The sequence below is a fragment of the Myotis lucifugus genome, unplaced genomic scaffold (genome assembly GCF_000147115.1).
Source record: "Myotis lucifugus unplaced genomic scaffold, Myoluc2.0 scaffold_69, whole genome shotgun sequence".
Classification (NCBI taxonomy): Eukaryota; Metazoa; Chordata; class Mammalia; order Chiroptera; family Vespertilionidae; genus Myotis; species Myotis lucifugus.
Genome location: NW_005871117.1, coordinates 3984612 through 4001262, shown reverse-complemented (window position 1 = coordinate 4001262; position 16651 = coordinate 3984612). Strand labels below are relative to the sequence as shown.

At 40.3% G+C, this 16651-nt stretch overlaps 1 protein-coding gene across 1 annotated transcript in view; it reads right to left on the bottom strand.

Moving 5' to 3' along the window:
- Window positions 1-385: 385 nt before the first annotated feature.
- CFAP70 (cilia and flagella associated protein 70) overlaps window positions 386-16651 on the bottom strand; it is a 97825-nt gene continuing 81559 nt past the window's right edge. Inside the window, exons 23-28 of the mRNA XM_023755108.1 lie at window positions 15051-15203; window positions 14376-14537; window positions 10806-10895; window positions 8105-8206; window positions 3225-3272; window positions 386-1023 (exon numbers count right to left, since the gene is read on the bottom strand). Of these exons, the coding sequence (XP_023610876.1) occupies window positions 943-1023; window positions 3225-3272; window positions 8105-8206; window positions 10806-10895; window positions 14376-14537; window positions 15051-15203 (636 nt within the window). The 3' untranslated portion in view covers window positions 386-942. The remainder of the gene's footprint in view (window positions 1024-3224; window positions 3273-8104; window positions 8207-10805; window positions 10896-14375; window positions 14538-15050; window positions 15204-16651) is intronic.

Here is a 16651-nt window from a genome sequence, read left to right as displayed (position 1 = left end):
TAGGTGGCTCAGGAGGCGGCGCAAGAAATAGAGTCCAGTGAATCAGAAAAGAAAGGAAAGGAAAGTTTATTCTGCGTCCCCGGGAGACCCACGTACCCCCAAAGACAGGGCACGTGGATTCACGCCAACATGGAGGGGGGCGCTGTTTTTATACTGCGGTTGGGTGAGGGGCGGGGACATGAGCTGAGGTATTCAGTTGAGGAGGCTTCAGCTGCAGGGGGGTCAGCAAGGTATTCAGGGAGAAGGAGCCATCTGTGTCTGGCACGTTGACCTGTGAGAAATCCCAGATCTGTGAGAAATTCCAGGGGGAGTCCATTGTCTCATCCCATGTCTGCATGTATCTGATCCTGGGCTCTCTCCGACCTAACAGGAGTGAGTGCCTCCGCCTTCAGCAAAGACCTATTTAGAGTCTCTGTTCACCGTTGGATCCAAAGGTCCTGCCCACAACTAATAATCTTGCCCTAATACAGCGACCCGAATAGCTTCCTCCCTTTAGTTCCACCTTAGAAACCGGTGCCTTAATTCCCAAGTTCCACTAGGTACACCTGGCCAGGGACCTTAGCAGTTGACTTCCTTCAAGAGTTATCCTGATTAGCTTTCATCAGAAACCCTAATAACGAACCCATTATGCCTTAATTACATATAATTATATTCTTATATATACTCCAGTATGCCTTAAATCCAGAATCACACTGATGAATTTTGAATCTCTTATTTTCGTTTTTTATTGTCATCCAGTTGACTGTCAACAAGTAAGACCAACCAGTAGCATTTGATAACCCAGTAAGATAGCCGTGGAAATAAATGAATGGGTTTCTGTTTGTGGCAGAGATTCTCTTGTTTTTATTCCCAGGTTTCATATAGTAAAGCATCCAGGATTTAATTTCTCTGGGAAGGAAAAAGCTCACAGTCCCATACAGAAAATTCTTCAGCTGGAAGGAGTCAGAAAGATGGATTTCCAAAGCCAACAGTCTCCTGTAACATGTGGATCTCTGCAATCAGAGTCTCATCTTTCAATTTTAGCTGTAATGGAGGAAGGAAGGGAACACATGTCATATCTGATATACCTATGTGGAGACCCCTAATTTCTTTTCTCTCTCTCTCTTTTTTTTAATATATTGGTTTTTTTACAGAGAGGAAGAGAGAGAGATAGAGAGAAACATCAATGAGAAACATCGATCAGCTGCCTCCTGCACACCCCCTACCGGGGATGTGCCCGCAACCAAGGTACATGCCCTTGACTGGAATCAAACCTGAGACCCTTCAGTCCGCAGGCCGAGGTTCTATCCACTGAGCCAAACCCGTTAGGGCGAGACCCCTAATTTCTAGGGCCATAGCTAAAGAACACAGTTCCTTTGGATGGAATTTGGCTATATTTCCCTATTTCATGGTAATTCCATTAAAAGACCTCAGAATTGTGCTGGTTACATGGATATTTTCACTCTATGAAGATTCATCAAGTGGTATGAACATTCACAGTTTGCATTCTTTGTAAAAGAACTTTAATAAAGTTTATTTTGAAAAGGTTCACATCACCCAATATACCTTGACTAATATATACTATTCCTATTTGGTAAGTGACAGAAAGGAAACAAAGACATAGATCTGAATTTAATTTTAGAATCTAGATGTGTAGTAGAGACATCTAGTTGCCTACCCACTATCTCCTTTCTTTACTAAAAAAGTCTTCATTACTTTTCAGGGTAGCAATGCAGCCAGCTAAAAAGCTACATTTCCTGCTTCCCTTGCAAGGGAAGTGTTTATGACCAAATTGGCCACTGAAATTCGAGTTGAAATCATTGCTCATTAAAAGGAGGTGAAATAACTAGCATGACACCTTTGTCCTTTCCTTCCATTTGGTTTTTTATTGTGCCTGAAACATGGATATAGTGGCTGGAGCTATGTTGGCTGTTTTTCCACTCTGAGGGATGGGAACTGTATGCTATGGTTGCTGGAGCAGAAAGGTAGAAAGAGGGTGGGTCTCTGATGGGAGCTGTGGAGCTGTGGTACCAGTTCTGAACTCTACATTAGATGAGAAAAATAAAACTCCTAATTTGTTTAAGTCTTTCAAGTGGCTTATAATTCATAAGTGATGGGAGTTGGCAGACCACTGCTCATGAGCCAAATCTAGCACTCTTTCTGTTTTTGTAAATAAAGTTTTATTTGAGCCCTAGCCAGTTTGGCTCAGTGGAGAGAGTGTCAGCCTGCCGACTGAAGGGTACCTGGTTGGATTCTGGTCAAGGGCACATGCCCAGGTTGTGGGCTCAATCCCCAGTAGGGGGCGTGCAGGAGGCAGCTGGTCAGTGATTCTCTCTCATCATTGATGTTTCTATCCCTTTCTCCCTCTCCCTTCCTCTCTGAAATCAATACAATTTTTAAAAGTTTTATTTGAAACACACCCATGTTCATTTGTTTATGAATTATTTATGGCTGCTTTTTCACTACAAGTCAGAGTGTAGTAGTTTCAATAGAGACTGTTTGGCCCACAAAGCCTAAAATATTTCCTATTTTGCCATTTACAGGGAAAATTTGTTGACTCCTAGCTAGACCAATACCTTCATTTTACACATGAGGAAATGAGGCCCAGAGAGTTTAACACAGTTTGTTAATGGCAAAACTAGAACCATAATTCAGGTCTACTGACTCCCTGGCCATCTGTCTTTCCATTAACCCATATTCTCTAAAAAAAAAAGATCCCCCATGGGGCACTCTTCCTCCAGGGAGCATGCCCATGCCATCCCCTTCCTCCCTCCTTCCCCCATAGGCATGTATCTCCTAAACTTCAAGGGACCACGGGAGACTTGCAACCAGGGGAGCAATGAGCAGCAGCAGCCTGTCCTGGGCTAACTCCCCGAACCTGTCTCCAAGGCCCCCTTTTCTCTGACTTCCCAGTGAGCCAAGGCAGCCCAGCATAGGCCCTCTGGTTGCTTCTTCTATGCCCTTCTTTGTTTCACTATTCTAAGTGTGTTTTTGCTGCAGTCCATAAATTCTTACTTGCTTTACTATCAAGAAGAAAAAAAAGAGACCCCACCCCCATGTAATATGTGGGTTATTCCTACAAACCCAGAAGCCCTATGATGATGGGAAAGATGGTAAGAAAAGCTTCTAGAAAAATATTCACATCAAAAAAGGCTAAAAAGTTCTGAGTTAAACTAGTACCTTCCTCTCAGTTTCTTAACCTCAGTACAGTGCAGACAAACAGCAGAGGCATCTGCGTATCATACCTTCATCGTGTACTTGTAGGCTTGCTCAGCTTCCAGTTGCCGTCCAGCCTGAAAAAAAGAGGAGCAGCTGGTGACAATGATATCCCAAAACGTGATGATGGCAAAGTCCATTACCAAAAACGTCTACTTGAAGCAGAGGAGTCCATACCTTCTTAGTTAGGAAACTGAATTCACAGGTGAAGCAGGAAAATGAAAGGTGGTAGGAAAAAGCACATATAAGATATGCATCCCTTTTTTTATTTCAAAATCTTAAAGATAACTTGGCCTTTCATTTTTTTTTTTTCTGAAAGCACCATGAGTCATTTGTTCCTCTCATGATTGAAGCCATTCAGTGAATAAGAACTAACACATATAGTGTTTACTTTGTGGTTTAAATTGTTTACATTGTTTTAAGTGCTTTACATACTTTCATCTTGATCCTCAAAACAACCCTAGGAGATAACTATTCATAATTCCCAGTTTACAGATAGAAAAATCTGGGCACAGAGAGGATAAATAACTTGCAGATTATGAAGCTAATAAGTGGAGGAGCCAGATTTTAAGATAATTAGTCTGGCACCAGAGTCTAAGTTTTTAACTTTATCTTGTCTCTGCATTAGAAAAAGCAGATACTGGAATTACTTCCATGCAGATCTGGGTATGAGATGAGAACACTACTCCCAGTTATTCTTACATGAAGGAATTAAATGAGAATAATATGAATTCACTATTATACTTCACAAGTTTGTGCATAACAAATTAGAGTATGGAAAGTCACTTGGGAAAGCTTAAATACATAAATATGAATGCTCAGGCTAGAAAGGAACTTAGAGAATATCTAGTCCAATTTCCATTGATTTTTTTTTTTTTTAGAGAGAGAGATTGAAAGGGAGGGAGAGACAGAGAGAAACATCGATGTGAGAGACACACAGATTGGTTACCTACCACACATGCCCTAATGAGGGCCAGGGATCAAGCCTGCAACCAACACTGAGCCAAACCAGCTAGGGCTAATTTCCTTTTTTTTTTTTTTTAAATTTTTTATTGATTTCAGAGAGGAAGGAAAAGAGAGATAGAAACATCAATGATGAGAATCATTGATTGGCTGCCTCCTGCATGCCCCCTACTGAGGATCGAGCCTGCAACCCAGATATGTGCCCTTGACTGGAATCGAACCCAGGACCCTTCAGTCCCCAGGCCGACGCTCTATCTAATGAGCCAAACCAGCTAGGGCTAGGGCTAATTTCTTGATTTAACTGCTTAATCCATTGATATTTCAGTTCTCTTTTCTAAAATATGTATTTAAGGCTATAAATTACCCTCTCTATATTGCTTTAATTATATTCCATATTTCTAACATATAATAGCTTTGTTTTTATTCAGTCCCATTTCAATTATCTATTGAAGTGTAACAAGCCATCTCAAAACTTAATGGTTTAATACACAATATATTAAATTGTGTATTCCTCACAATTCTATGGGCTATCTGGACCATTCTGCTGATTTTCCTGGGTTCATTCATGCAGTTGTAGACATCTGACAATTTGGTTAAGGGCTGGGGGGCTAAGATCTCACTCAAAGAGTGAGGTTGGCTGTTGACCAGGGTGCTTCAGTTATCCTCCAGGTGGACTTTGAGCCTCCTATAGGCTAAATTGGGTTTCTTCACAGCATGCGGTCCCAGGGTTTCAAGAGAGCAAGAGTAGTAGCTATAGGATCTTTAAAGGCCTAGTCTCTGAGAACTTACACAATGTCACTTCCATCATATTCTACTGATCAAAGTAATTCACAAGTGCAGCTCGAATTCCAGGGAGTGGAGAATGAGGAGACATTACCTCTTGATGGGGAAAATGGCATTACATTACAAAGGGGTGTACATGAAAGCGTAATTAAATGGGAGACATTATTATAAAAGCCTACAGAAAGGCCTGCATTATTTTTCTACAGCCGTGTAACAAATTACCACAAATTAAGTGGCTTAAAACAATAGCCACTTATCATCTCATAATTTCCACTAGTCAGAAGTCTGGCATGGCTCAACCGGTTCTCTGCTTAGGGTCTCACGAGGCCAAAATCAAGGTGTCAGTGGGGGTGGGTTCTTATGTGGAATCTACTCGCAACCTCATTCAGGTTTTTGGCAGAATTCAGTTCCTTGTACTTGCAGGATGGAGGTCCCCACTGCCTTACTGGCTGTGAGCAGGGAATGCTTTCAGCTTCTGGAGGCCACCCACATTCCTTGATGGTTCCTCTCCATCTTTAAGGCAGCAATTGTGTGTTGAATCTTTCTTGGGCTTTGAATCTCTCTGACTTCCCTTCACAGCAGTACCTATATTAGTATTTGATGTAATAATCTTGAGAGATCATCTTCAGAATTCTACCTACCACAAGACAGTATCATGATTTACTCTTTGACTCATGAATTAATTACAAACATGTTTTAAGTTTACAAATGTATGAGTCTTTTGGCCTATCTTTTAATTGTTGCTTTATAATTTTATTGCAGTGTGATCTACATGCATTTGTTGAGTCTGTCATTGTGGTCTAGCATATGAATAATTAATTCATTTGTGATTGAAAAGAATATGCATTCTCTACTTGTTGGGTGCAGAGTTCTATGTTGTTTGAGCTCAACATTGTTAACTGCCCCCCCCCCTTTTTCTCATCCTCATCTGAGGGTATGCTTTTTTTAGAGAGAGGAAATGAGAACGAGAAACATTGATTGAACTCCCAACATAGGTATGTGTGCAACCTAGGTATGTGCTCTGACTGGGAATCCAAGCTGCAACCTTTTTTTGTGTGTGTATGGGACGATGCTCCAACCAACTGAGCCACCTGGCCAGGGCACCTTGTTGTTTTATTGAAATCTCACATACCTTTAATTTTTTCCTATTTGATCTATCAGTTTTTGCAAGAAATGTATTAAAATCTTCCATTTTGACACGTTTAGTTTAAAGATGAAGAAACTGCCTGGCCAGTATGGTTCAGTGGTTGAGCATTGACCTATCAACCAGGAGATCAGGGTTCAATTTCCGGTCAGGGCACATGCCTGGGTTGCAGGTTCAATCCCCTGTGTGGGGTGTGCATGAGGCAGACAGTCAATGAGTCTCATCATTGGTGTTTCTATCTCTCTCCCTCTCTGAAATAAATAAAAAATATATTTTTAAACAAATAAAATAATAAAGATGAAAAAACTGAGGCCCAGTAAGTGCTGTGACTTGCCCAGGATTTCACAGCCAATTGGGACAGAGCTGGGGAAAGAATACGGGTGTTTCCATGTTGATATTCAGGAAGAGAAGATCCAGTAATTTTTATTTTGTTCATTTCTCTTACAATCAAAATACTCCCTATCAGTTTGGTGTCATATTGGCTAATAGAAAAACTGAGGGACAATCTCATTCCAAATTTGACTTTAGACCGATGTGTAAGTTATTTAAGCAAGTTATTTAATTTTGGGAGAGTTATTTTCTATAGGTAAAGCAGCTATCACAAACTTTCACAATACTCCTACCAAATTTTCCATCTATATCAAGGATAAACACCTCAGCCAGCAGTTCAACATGAAGGAATGGTTCAAAAAGACTAGTAGAATTTCTCCTTCACTGTTCTTGACTTTGTTTACATTCTGATATAATATCACTTCCATCTTTTAAAGAAGGTTAACTTTAAAAAATGTTTTTATTGATTTCAGAGAGAAGAAGGGAAAGGCAGAGAGGGGTAGAAACATCAATGATGAGAGAGAATCACTGACCAGCTGCCTCCTGCACGCCCTCTAACGGGGATTGAGCCCACAACCCAGGCATGTGCCCTGACCAGAAATCAAACCCATGACCTCCTGGTTCATGGGTCAACACTCAGTCACTGAGCAACCAGCCAGGCATCACTCCCATTTTTAAAAACTTATTTATTTTTTTGAAATGAAAACTATAGTAATGAAAAAGGAACTCAGGAATGAGGTTGTTAAATACATTTAAAATAAAAATACCATGTATTTCCTGATTAGTATCAGGTAAATAGCTAAACTATCTATCCTGAATTCTGGTCTCAAATAAAACAAAGTTAGAGACAATTACAAAGAAGATGAATCACAGTATCAGTTTCATTTTTAAAACAATGGAATCTTTGAGTCAATCATATAGTCTATCAGAGGTATCTATTGGTCCTTTTGTTGGTAGTCCATATTTATCTACACCCTAATGGCCTAGTTTGCTTTTATTTTTATCATTGGATTCTTATCTAGGTTTTCTAGGACTTACATAACTTACAACGAAGGCAATCAGAGGGTATATGTATGGCTCCAGGAATTTTTTGTAGATCCAGAGCATAACTGGATGACTATACGAGTAATACATACTATTGTCCCAGGCTTGAGCTCCTAAACATGAGAGCACAGACAGGTGGGGAGAGGTACCCAGCAGGGAAAAGGAGAAAGGCTCACTGACCCCAAGTCTAATCTGCTGTCCAACTGCACTGTCAGCCACTGCCCTTGCACAGCTCCCCATTCAGTGTTCCCAACCCCAACCCTAGGCAGGCCACACACTGCGCTGGGCCTGTGGAGTAGCTTGAAAGTGCTACAGGGAGCCTCCCCCACCCAGAATCCTTGCCCAGGAGTCAGCCCTGGCCCACCCTACTCCTGCTCACCCACGACCACCAAGTCCACATGGCCCACTTCCATTTTTAGAATCTCCTTTCCAGACAAACATACCTGAGTATATAATTTTTAAGCACACTTCAAGTAAAGGCTTCCCAGACTTGGCCTCTCCTTTGTCATTCATATAATGATCAAATCTGAAGCTGATCAAACCTCAACTGTCATGCATTAATGGCCATCCCAATTATCTCTTCTTTTATTTAGTTCCTTATCTCTTTGCCTAAGAGGGCATTGTAAAAGGATAGCAAGCACTCACTTTCAGGCTGACCAGGGCCAGATATGCCCATACTTCAGCATTGTTGTTGTTCAATGCATTGGCTTCAGAGAGAGCATCCTCTGCCTCCGATATCTCCTCCAGCTTGACAAAAAAAGATGTATGAGTTGTTAAGTCAATATAGTTTTGGTTTTTTAAATATATTTTTTATTGATTTTTTTACAGAGAGGAAGGGAGAGGAATAGAGAGTTAGAAACATCGATCAGCTGCCTCCTGCACACCCCCTACTGGAGATGGGCCTGCAACCAAGGTACCATGCCCTTGACTGGAAGCGAACCTGGGACCTTTCAGTCCGCAGGCCGACGCTCTATCCACTGAGCCAAAACAACTAGGGCAAATCAATTTTTACTTAAGTCATCTGAGTCAGCTTAGCTGAAAATACTATGTCCAAATAACATTGGTGTACATGGCCTATACCAATGGCTTTCAACTTTTTTTTTTAAGCAACAGAACTTGTTCTTCAAACAAAATCCTGTGTGGTGGCCCAATATATAAACCAGTTAAAAGTAAAACTGCTCTGCTTAAAAACCCAGGTAGGGGAATCTGGAGCCCTGCTTTCTAGGCTTTCTTCCTCTTTCCTCTACAGCAGTCCCAGCAGGGCATCCATGAACCGTGGAGCTTCGGTGGCAGGGCTGGGAAACCAGAAGTATTTACTGTTGTGTGTGCATCATTCAGTGATTTCCCCATACACAATGGGCTATCAGATACATTTGTAGTTGTTCCCTTTACATTCTACATCCCTTTCTTAAGGTAAAAGTCCTGTCAAAATACTATCATTCAGAAAGCTTCCTTTCCCCTGAAATTAGTTATTAACACCACAGTCTTGAACAATCAATACAATACTCAGTGACTCTAGGGTGCTTCCTGAGCTCTGGCTACATGGATATCATTTTTGCTTCCTAAAACTGTGAATCTGCTTTGTAAAATCTTCCAAAAGGCCAGCCAAGGAAAGAATAAGGTACTCCTTTCCCCAATAAAATAGTTCTTCATAGTTTCTGCTTCAGAAGATAATGGATTTCTAGGCCCAGGACAATATGAAGAATGACCTTTCAGCAAATCCTATACTTTGTCCTACATTTTAAATGTCTCTGAAATACTGATTCATTATTTATTCAACATATATGTCCTAAGGATTTACTCTCTGTCAGGCAGCATGTTAGATACTGGGAATACAAACAGTTCACTATAGGAGGGAAAGAGGAGGTGGGAAAAACTCAAACACATAAATAGTTCCAATACAGAATAAACATTTCTAATAATAAAAGCACATATATTTTCTAGTGGAGGGACAAAGGAAAATAGTAATAATTCTATCCTGAGAATAAAGGATACTCTCAGAAGAAACATTACTAAAGTAAATCTTGAAAGATAAATAGGAGTTTGTTAACTGTACAAGGTGAAGAAAGGCATTCCAGGTAAAAGGAATAATATATATAAATGCATAAATAATGGCATCTCAGAAAACTCTTAAATATGCCTGGAGAGCGAGAGAGAGAGAGAGAGAGAGAGAGAGAGAGAGAGAGAGAGAGAGAGAGAGAGAGAGAGGAGAGAGAGAGAGAGAGAGGAGAGAGAGAGGAGAGAGGAGGAGAGGAGGAGAGGAGGAGAGGAGGAGAGGAAGAGAGAGAAAGTGGTAAGACTAAAGGGTTTGGCAGAGACCAGATCATATTACCAGGTAGTCTAACCTCTTTCAAACATTAAGCAGTGGTTCTCAACCTTCCTAATGCTGCAACCCTTTAATACAGTTCCTCATGTTGTGGTGACCCCCAACCATAAAATTATTCTCGTTGCTACTTCATAACTGTAATTTTGCTACTGTTATGAATCGTAATGTAAATACTGATATGCTATATGTGTTCTCCGATGGTCGCAACCCATAGGTTGAGAACCGCTGCATTAGAGAGAAGGAAAGAAGGGTTGCTCTGGAGTTTCAGGGGTGGTAGAGCAAAGAGTGCAAAGGCCTACCCGAAGCTGTAGCAGCGACTCCTGCATATGGAAAGGCACAGAACTTAATAAATATCAACCAATTTCTTCAATAGATTCTTTATATCCCATATTACTTTTTTTCTTATAGGTAATATTATAAAACTAGAGGCTCAGTGCACGAATTCATGCATGGGTGGGGTCCCTCAGCCTGGCCAGCAATCGAGGCCTATCAGGGTCCAGCCAGCAGGGGGCAGGGGCCCCAGGAGGTTGGCTAGCCAGGAGGAGGGACCATGGGAGGTTGGCTGGCTGGCCCCCTGATTGGGACTGATGGGGGGGCTGGCCAGGCTTGGGGGGGGAGGGAGGGTCACGGGAGGTTGGTTGTGGGAGTGCACTGACCACCAGAGGGCAGCTCCTACATTGAGCATCTGCCCCCTGGTGATCAGTGTGCATCACAGCGACTGGTCGACCGGTCGTTCTGGTCGTTCAGTTGTAACAGTCACTTAGGCTTTTATATATATAGGTTATGAGCTTCTTTACCAAATAACATGAAATTTTTATTATATAGCTTCCTAGTTCAGGTTTTTGTGGGATTTTCTACTTCAGATTGACATTCAGTTTACTAAACTGCTTTGAAGAGCAATTTTGCATTAGAGAAAACTGCCCTGACTGGCATTTCACTGTCATCCCAGGGTGCTTGAAAGACCAAGGAATCAAGGTCAGCTCTATGCACAGGGTTAGTATCAAGCCCTCACCCTCTTACCCGATAACAGGCAATTCCCAGTCCCAGCCAGGTAAGGCATGAAGGTGATCTCTTACAGGCTTGCAGGTAGGTTTTCTTTGCCTTTTCATACTGTAGAAAGAAAGCACCCCTAAACTATTGTTCTTTTAGAAGCATCAAACACTGCGTTGCTATGATAATTACGGTGCTTCTGCAGTTGATCTCCAGACCAATCTAAGTCCAATGAAGTTATATGTTTTTCTTAAAACTTAATTGGGAGGGGGAAGTTTTAGGTTCACAGCAAAACTGAAAGCTCAGAGATTCCCCATATATATGATCTAGTGGAGGGACCAAGGATAATTGGCCATCTAAATCCTGTGTGGTGGCCCAATATATAAACCAGTTAAAAGTAAAACTACTTTTACTTTAGCCTCCCCCACTACCAACATCCCCCAGCAGACTGGTACATTTGTTACAACTGACAAACCTACTTTGACACTTCATCATCACCCAAAGTCCATAGTTCACCGTAGGGTTCACCCTTGGTGGTGTACATTCTATGGGTTTGAACAAATGTGTAATGACATATGAATATCATATGTCATTACAGTATTTTTTCTGCCCTAAACATTCTCCGTGCTCCACCACTTCATCACTCCCCTTCCACAACTCCTGGAAAGCACTGATCTCTTTACTCTATAGTTTTACCCTTTTCAGAATGTCATACAGTTAGAATCATGTAGTATGTAGACCTCTCAGATTGGTTCCTTTCACTTAGTAACATGCATTTAAGGTTCCTTTGTATTTTTTCATGGCTTGATAGCTTATTTCCTTTTAGCGCTAAGTAGTATTCCGTCGTCTGGGTGTACCACAGATTATTTATCTATTCACCTACTGAAGGACGTCTTTTGTTGCTTCCAAGTTTTTCCCATTATGAATCAAGCTACCATAAACACCTGTTTGCAGACTTTGTGTGGATATAAGTTCTCAATTCCTTTGGGTAGATATTTAAGAGAACAATCGTTGCACGGTATGGTAAGAATAGTCTTAGTTTTGTAAAATATCACCTAATTGTCATCCAAAGTGGCTGTACCATTTTGCATTCCCACCAGCAACAAATCAGAATTCCTGTTGCTCTACATTCTTGTCAGTGTTTGATGTTGGTGTTCTAGATTTTGGCCAGATTTGGGTGTATAGTGGTATTTCATCTTTTTAATTTGCATTTCCCTGATGACATATTATGTGGAGCATCTTTTCATATGCTTATTTGTCATCTACATGTCTTCTTTGGTGAGGTATCTTTAAGATCTTTCACCCATTTTTAAATCAGGTTATTTTCTTATCATTGAGTTTTAAGACTTCTTCGTATATTTTAGATAACAGTCCTTTATCAAATATGTCTTTTGCAGATATTTTTCTCCCAGTTTGTGGTTTGTCCTCTCATTCTCTTCATATTGTCTTTTGCAGAGCTTAAGTTTTTCATTTCAATGAAGTCTAACTTAAAATCTTTCTTTCATGGATCATGTCCTTGGTGTTGTACCTAAAAAGTCAGAACTATTCCCAATGTCATATAGGTTTTCTTCTATATTATCTTCTAGGAGTTTTATAGTTTTGCATTTTACATTTATTCTATGATTCATTTTGAGTTAATTTTGAAGGTATCAGGTCTTGTGTCTAGATTTATTTTTTTGCATCTGGGTATCCAGTTGTTCCACCACCATTTGTTGAAAAGATTTTCTTTGCTCAATTGTATTGCCTTTGTTCCTTTGTCAAAGATCAGTTGACTATATTTATGTGAGTCTATTTCCAGGCTCTCTCTTCTGTTCCATTGATCTGTTTGCCTATTCTTTCACTTTTACCACCCTGTCTTGATTATTGTTCTAGTTTATAGTGTGTCTTGTAGTCAGGTAGGGGGTCAGTCCTCTACCTTTGTTCTTCTCTTTCAATGTAGTACTGGCTATTCTGGGCTTGGATTGTATTTTATGTCTATTTTCAGGGAAATATTACAAGAAGACTGATGAGAAGAGAAGGAAAGACTAAATTAAAGGGCAAACTTTGCTGTGAAAGCAGTTCCAAAAACATTTATAGTCTCTTTAAGAGTTGAGGCAAGGAGTTACACAGAAAATTCTGGGTGATCCCAGTGATTACCAGAATTCCACCTAGATTTTATGGATTACCCCTTTTTGCTTAAAAGTGACATCATGTGGTAGGATGATAGATACAGAATCTCTGAACTAAGGATTTTACTTGATAGAGCCTCATTATTCTGAGAGTCTGCTCCCTTATTATAAAACGTCTTAGAAGCTTTTGGTAGTACAGGAGACATTTAGAAAAACTAAAAAAAATAAAAATAAAAAAAGTAGTAGGCCCCAAAGGACCACTTTTTGTTCTGTATCTTCAGTGTGAGAGATGGAACTATAGCTCAGCCTCAGCAAATAGCCTATGAACTCCTTGCCTAGTGACTGCATAAGTCAGCAGTTCTGTGAAGATGCAGCTTGCAATGACATCAGAAAGCTTTCTATTATTTTACTTCACTGTAATTTTTCCCTTTTAAACCTATGTGAGCTGCCGAAACCGGTTTGGCTCAGTGGATAAAGCGTTGGCTTGCAGACTCAAGGGTCCCAGGTTCAATTCCGGTGAAGGGCATGTACCTGGGTTGCGGGCACATCCCCAGTAGGAGATGTGCAGGAGGCAGCTGATCGATGTTTCTCTCTCATTGATGTTTCTAACCTCTATCTCTCTCCCTTCCTCTCTGTAAAAAATCAATAAAATATATTTAAAAAAAAAACCTATGTGAGCTTTCCTACTTAAATTATAAGGCATTGTAACTTCTTGTTGCTGTTGTTTAATTTTAAATATAAAGAAAACTAGGTATTCAGGGGGTGGGGTCAGGGGGAAGATGGAATAAAGTAAAAACAAAAGCACAGAATCAAAAGGCCTTTGGGAGAATGTTGATAATTGTTGAAATGGGATGATGAGTCCATGTTGGTTCATTCTACTAATCTGTTTACTTTGTGTGTATTTGAAATTTTCCATAAAAGAACGTTTCTTTTAGAAAGCATTGGGTATTTCCTAAAATATGGATAGGAATTACTAAAGAGTCAAGTCAGAGTACCCTGTGAAACGGGGTTAGCTTCAGCTGAATTAAATATAATCCTGTGTGTTGAGGAGAAAGTTTGGAGGATTTATTTTAAAGCCCATAACACTTTCCATTAGTTAAAGCAAGATGAGAATATTTCCACTACTGCTAACAAAGAAAAATAGCTAAAATAAAATTTATTGAGTTTTTTCATCTTTATTGTTGAAAGTATTACATAGGTCTTCCCCCACCCCCCCAATTAACCTCTTCCAGCCCGCAAATTTATTGAGTTCTTAATAACTTTAGTGTCGTAATGGTTAAAACCACAGACTAGTATGCGACTGCCTTGTTTAAATCCTGTTTCTATTAATTGCTGGTTATCTGGTGTTGGGCAGCCACTTTACCTTTCAGTGTAAAAGTGCCACTGTCATATTACTATTGTTAGTCAACAGGGATGTTAACACTTGACTAGTCAGGTCCCAGGCCATGACCCGATTTACATGGTTACTCCCCTCCCTTCCTCTATCCCTCACCTCTTTCTCTTCCAGATAGATGTGCCCCAGTCGCAGGAAGATGAAGTGCATCTCAGAAGCATCCACTACAAAACTAATGGTTCTCTCATAGCATGCCTTGGCCTCAGCGTGATCTCCTCTCAGAAAATAGAGATGGCCCTTTAGACCCCAGACATTAGGGTTCTGAAAAAGGAAAGAACAAGTCGTACATGGGATGAGGTGGCATTTAAAAGTACATTAATGAGCTTTGTCTAACATTTAAATGTAGGTTACATCTGTTTTCTTTTTCTAGCACAGTTAGAAAGAGGGCCCCCTTCAGTTGCACTGAAAGAGATTCTTCTAGGTCTGCCCTCTCACTTCTTTCTTGCATTCTTCAAAGCTATTTTTGTCTTTGGGGTAAATATTAAGAAAAACAGTGAAGCATACAATGGTAGGGTTCACAATGAGAAAAACAGAAGTCCAAAAAAACTTGAATAGATAAACTATCTGCGAATAAGCTGTCCTTCCTTATCTTTTCTCTGCCCTTTGCAAAACTCATGAGTGCTTAAGAAAAACAAATGAGTTAACTGACAAATGATGACCCCACCCCTCTCGTGTAACCAGAAATCTACCTGTGATATAGCAACACCACCTCTAAGAAAGCCTGCTGACCCCTTGTCCAAACTAAACTCAAGAGGCTCTAGCAAAAGTTATTACCAGGTAGTCCATCTGGGCTGCTTGTTGAAGGCACTCCTCTACCTTGACAAAGTCCTTCTTGAGAAGGTGTGTCTGAGCCAGCACCAAGTAATACTCACAGCTGGGGCCTCCTTGAGGACATAACAGCTCATGTGCAAGGACTCTGTGTACATACTGCAAAAAATCAGATTATAAGGGACATGTAAATGGCTGCACTATGTCAGTTCCATAGCGTATGGTCGAAGGTTCTGTTTCTGATAATAATAAGGAACATATTACAGAATGAAATGATTATCCATTTCAAAAGGTTAGAGGTGAATTATAAACATTCAGCACATCATGGTTCCATTACCAGTTATTCACTTAGTCACAAATGTAGACTTTTTCAAGTGAATAATCAGCAATATTATACAATGCTAGTCATACTAGATGGGTTTTAACTTGTAATCTGTTATGCAACGGACGAAGACACTTCATTTACATTTATTCATGAGGTAACATTTTCAGGCAGCTGTAATTGTAAGGAAATTTAAAGTGAGGCAAAACCTCCCTTTCTAAAATTCTAGACTTAGGATATTGGAAACAGTGTGTCTGTTTCTGGCACACTCTCAAACATTTGTTATGGTCATAAGTTTTTACTTAGAGCTATTCTTTATTTTTAGTACTATACAAGGCCTGCAAATTTGACAAAATCACATTGACTGGCTAAACAGAGGGGGGAACCCTTCTTTTCTCTCCCCTTTGCTCCTATCTCAGTCTAGTAGTTGTACCAGTTAATAATGCAGATTTTGTAATCAAAGACGACACGATAATTTCAAGAGAAACATCAAAAGTGCTTTATTCAAAGTAATGTCCATGGCTCGCTACACATTTTCCCCATCTTTAGGTAATTTGTGGATACCATTCCAATAGAACTTTTCTTGTTTTGACGCAAACCATTCAGTGACCCAATTTTCCACTTCTTCGTACGTTTTGAAGTGCTGCTCAGAAAGTGCGTGTGCCATCGATCGGAACAAGTGGTAATCTGAAGGAGCAAGGTCTGATGAATACAGAGGGTGGGTTAATACTTCCCTGGCAGGATCTTTTAATGTGTCTTTAACCGGTTTTGAAGTGTGTGATGGTGCATTATCATGAAGCAAAATTACTTTGCCGTGTCTTCTGGCACATTCTGGTTGTTTCATGATCAAAGTGTGGTTCAAATTGATTACAGTGGGGCCTTGACTTACGAGTTTAATTCGTTCCGAGACCGAGCTCATTAAGGAGCTCGTTAACTCAAATTATTCTATCAACTCAATGCAAAAAATCGGCCGAGAGACAGCTGGTATCTCAAAAAACTCGTTAGTCGGGACACTCGTAAGTCAAGGCCCCACTGTATTTGTTGTCGGCAGCGATCAGTATTAACGGTTTCACCTGGTTTTAGAAGCTCATAATACACCACACCTTCCTGATCCCACCAAACGCAGAGCATTGTCTTTTTTCAGATGCAATTTGGCCTTTCAGTCGATGTTGATGGTTGACCTGGATCAACCCATGATTTTGTGCATTTGGGATTCTCAAAATAAATCCACTTTTCATTGCCAGACACAATTCTATGTAAAAGACTTTCTTTCGTGCCATTGAAG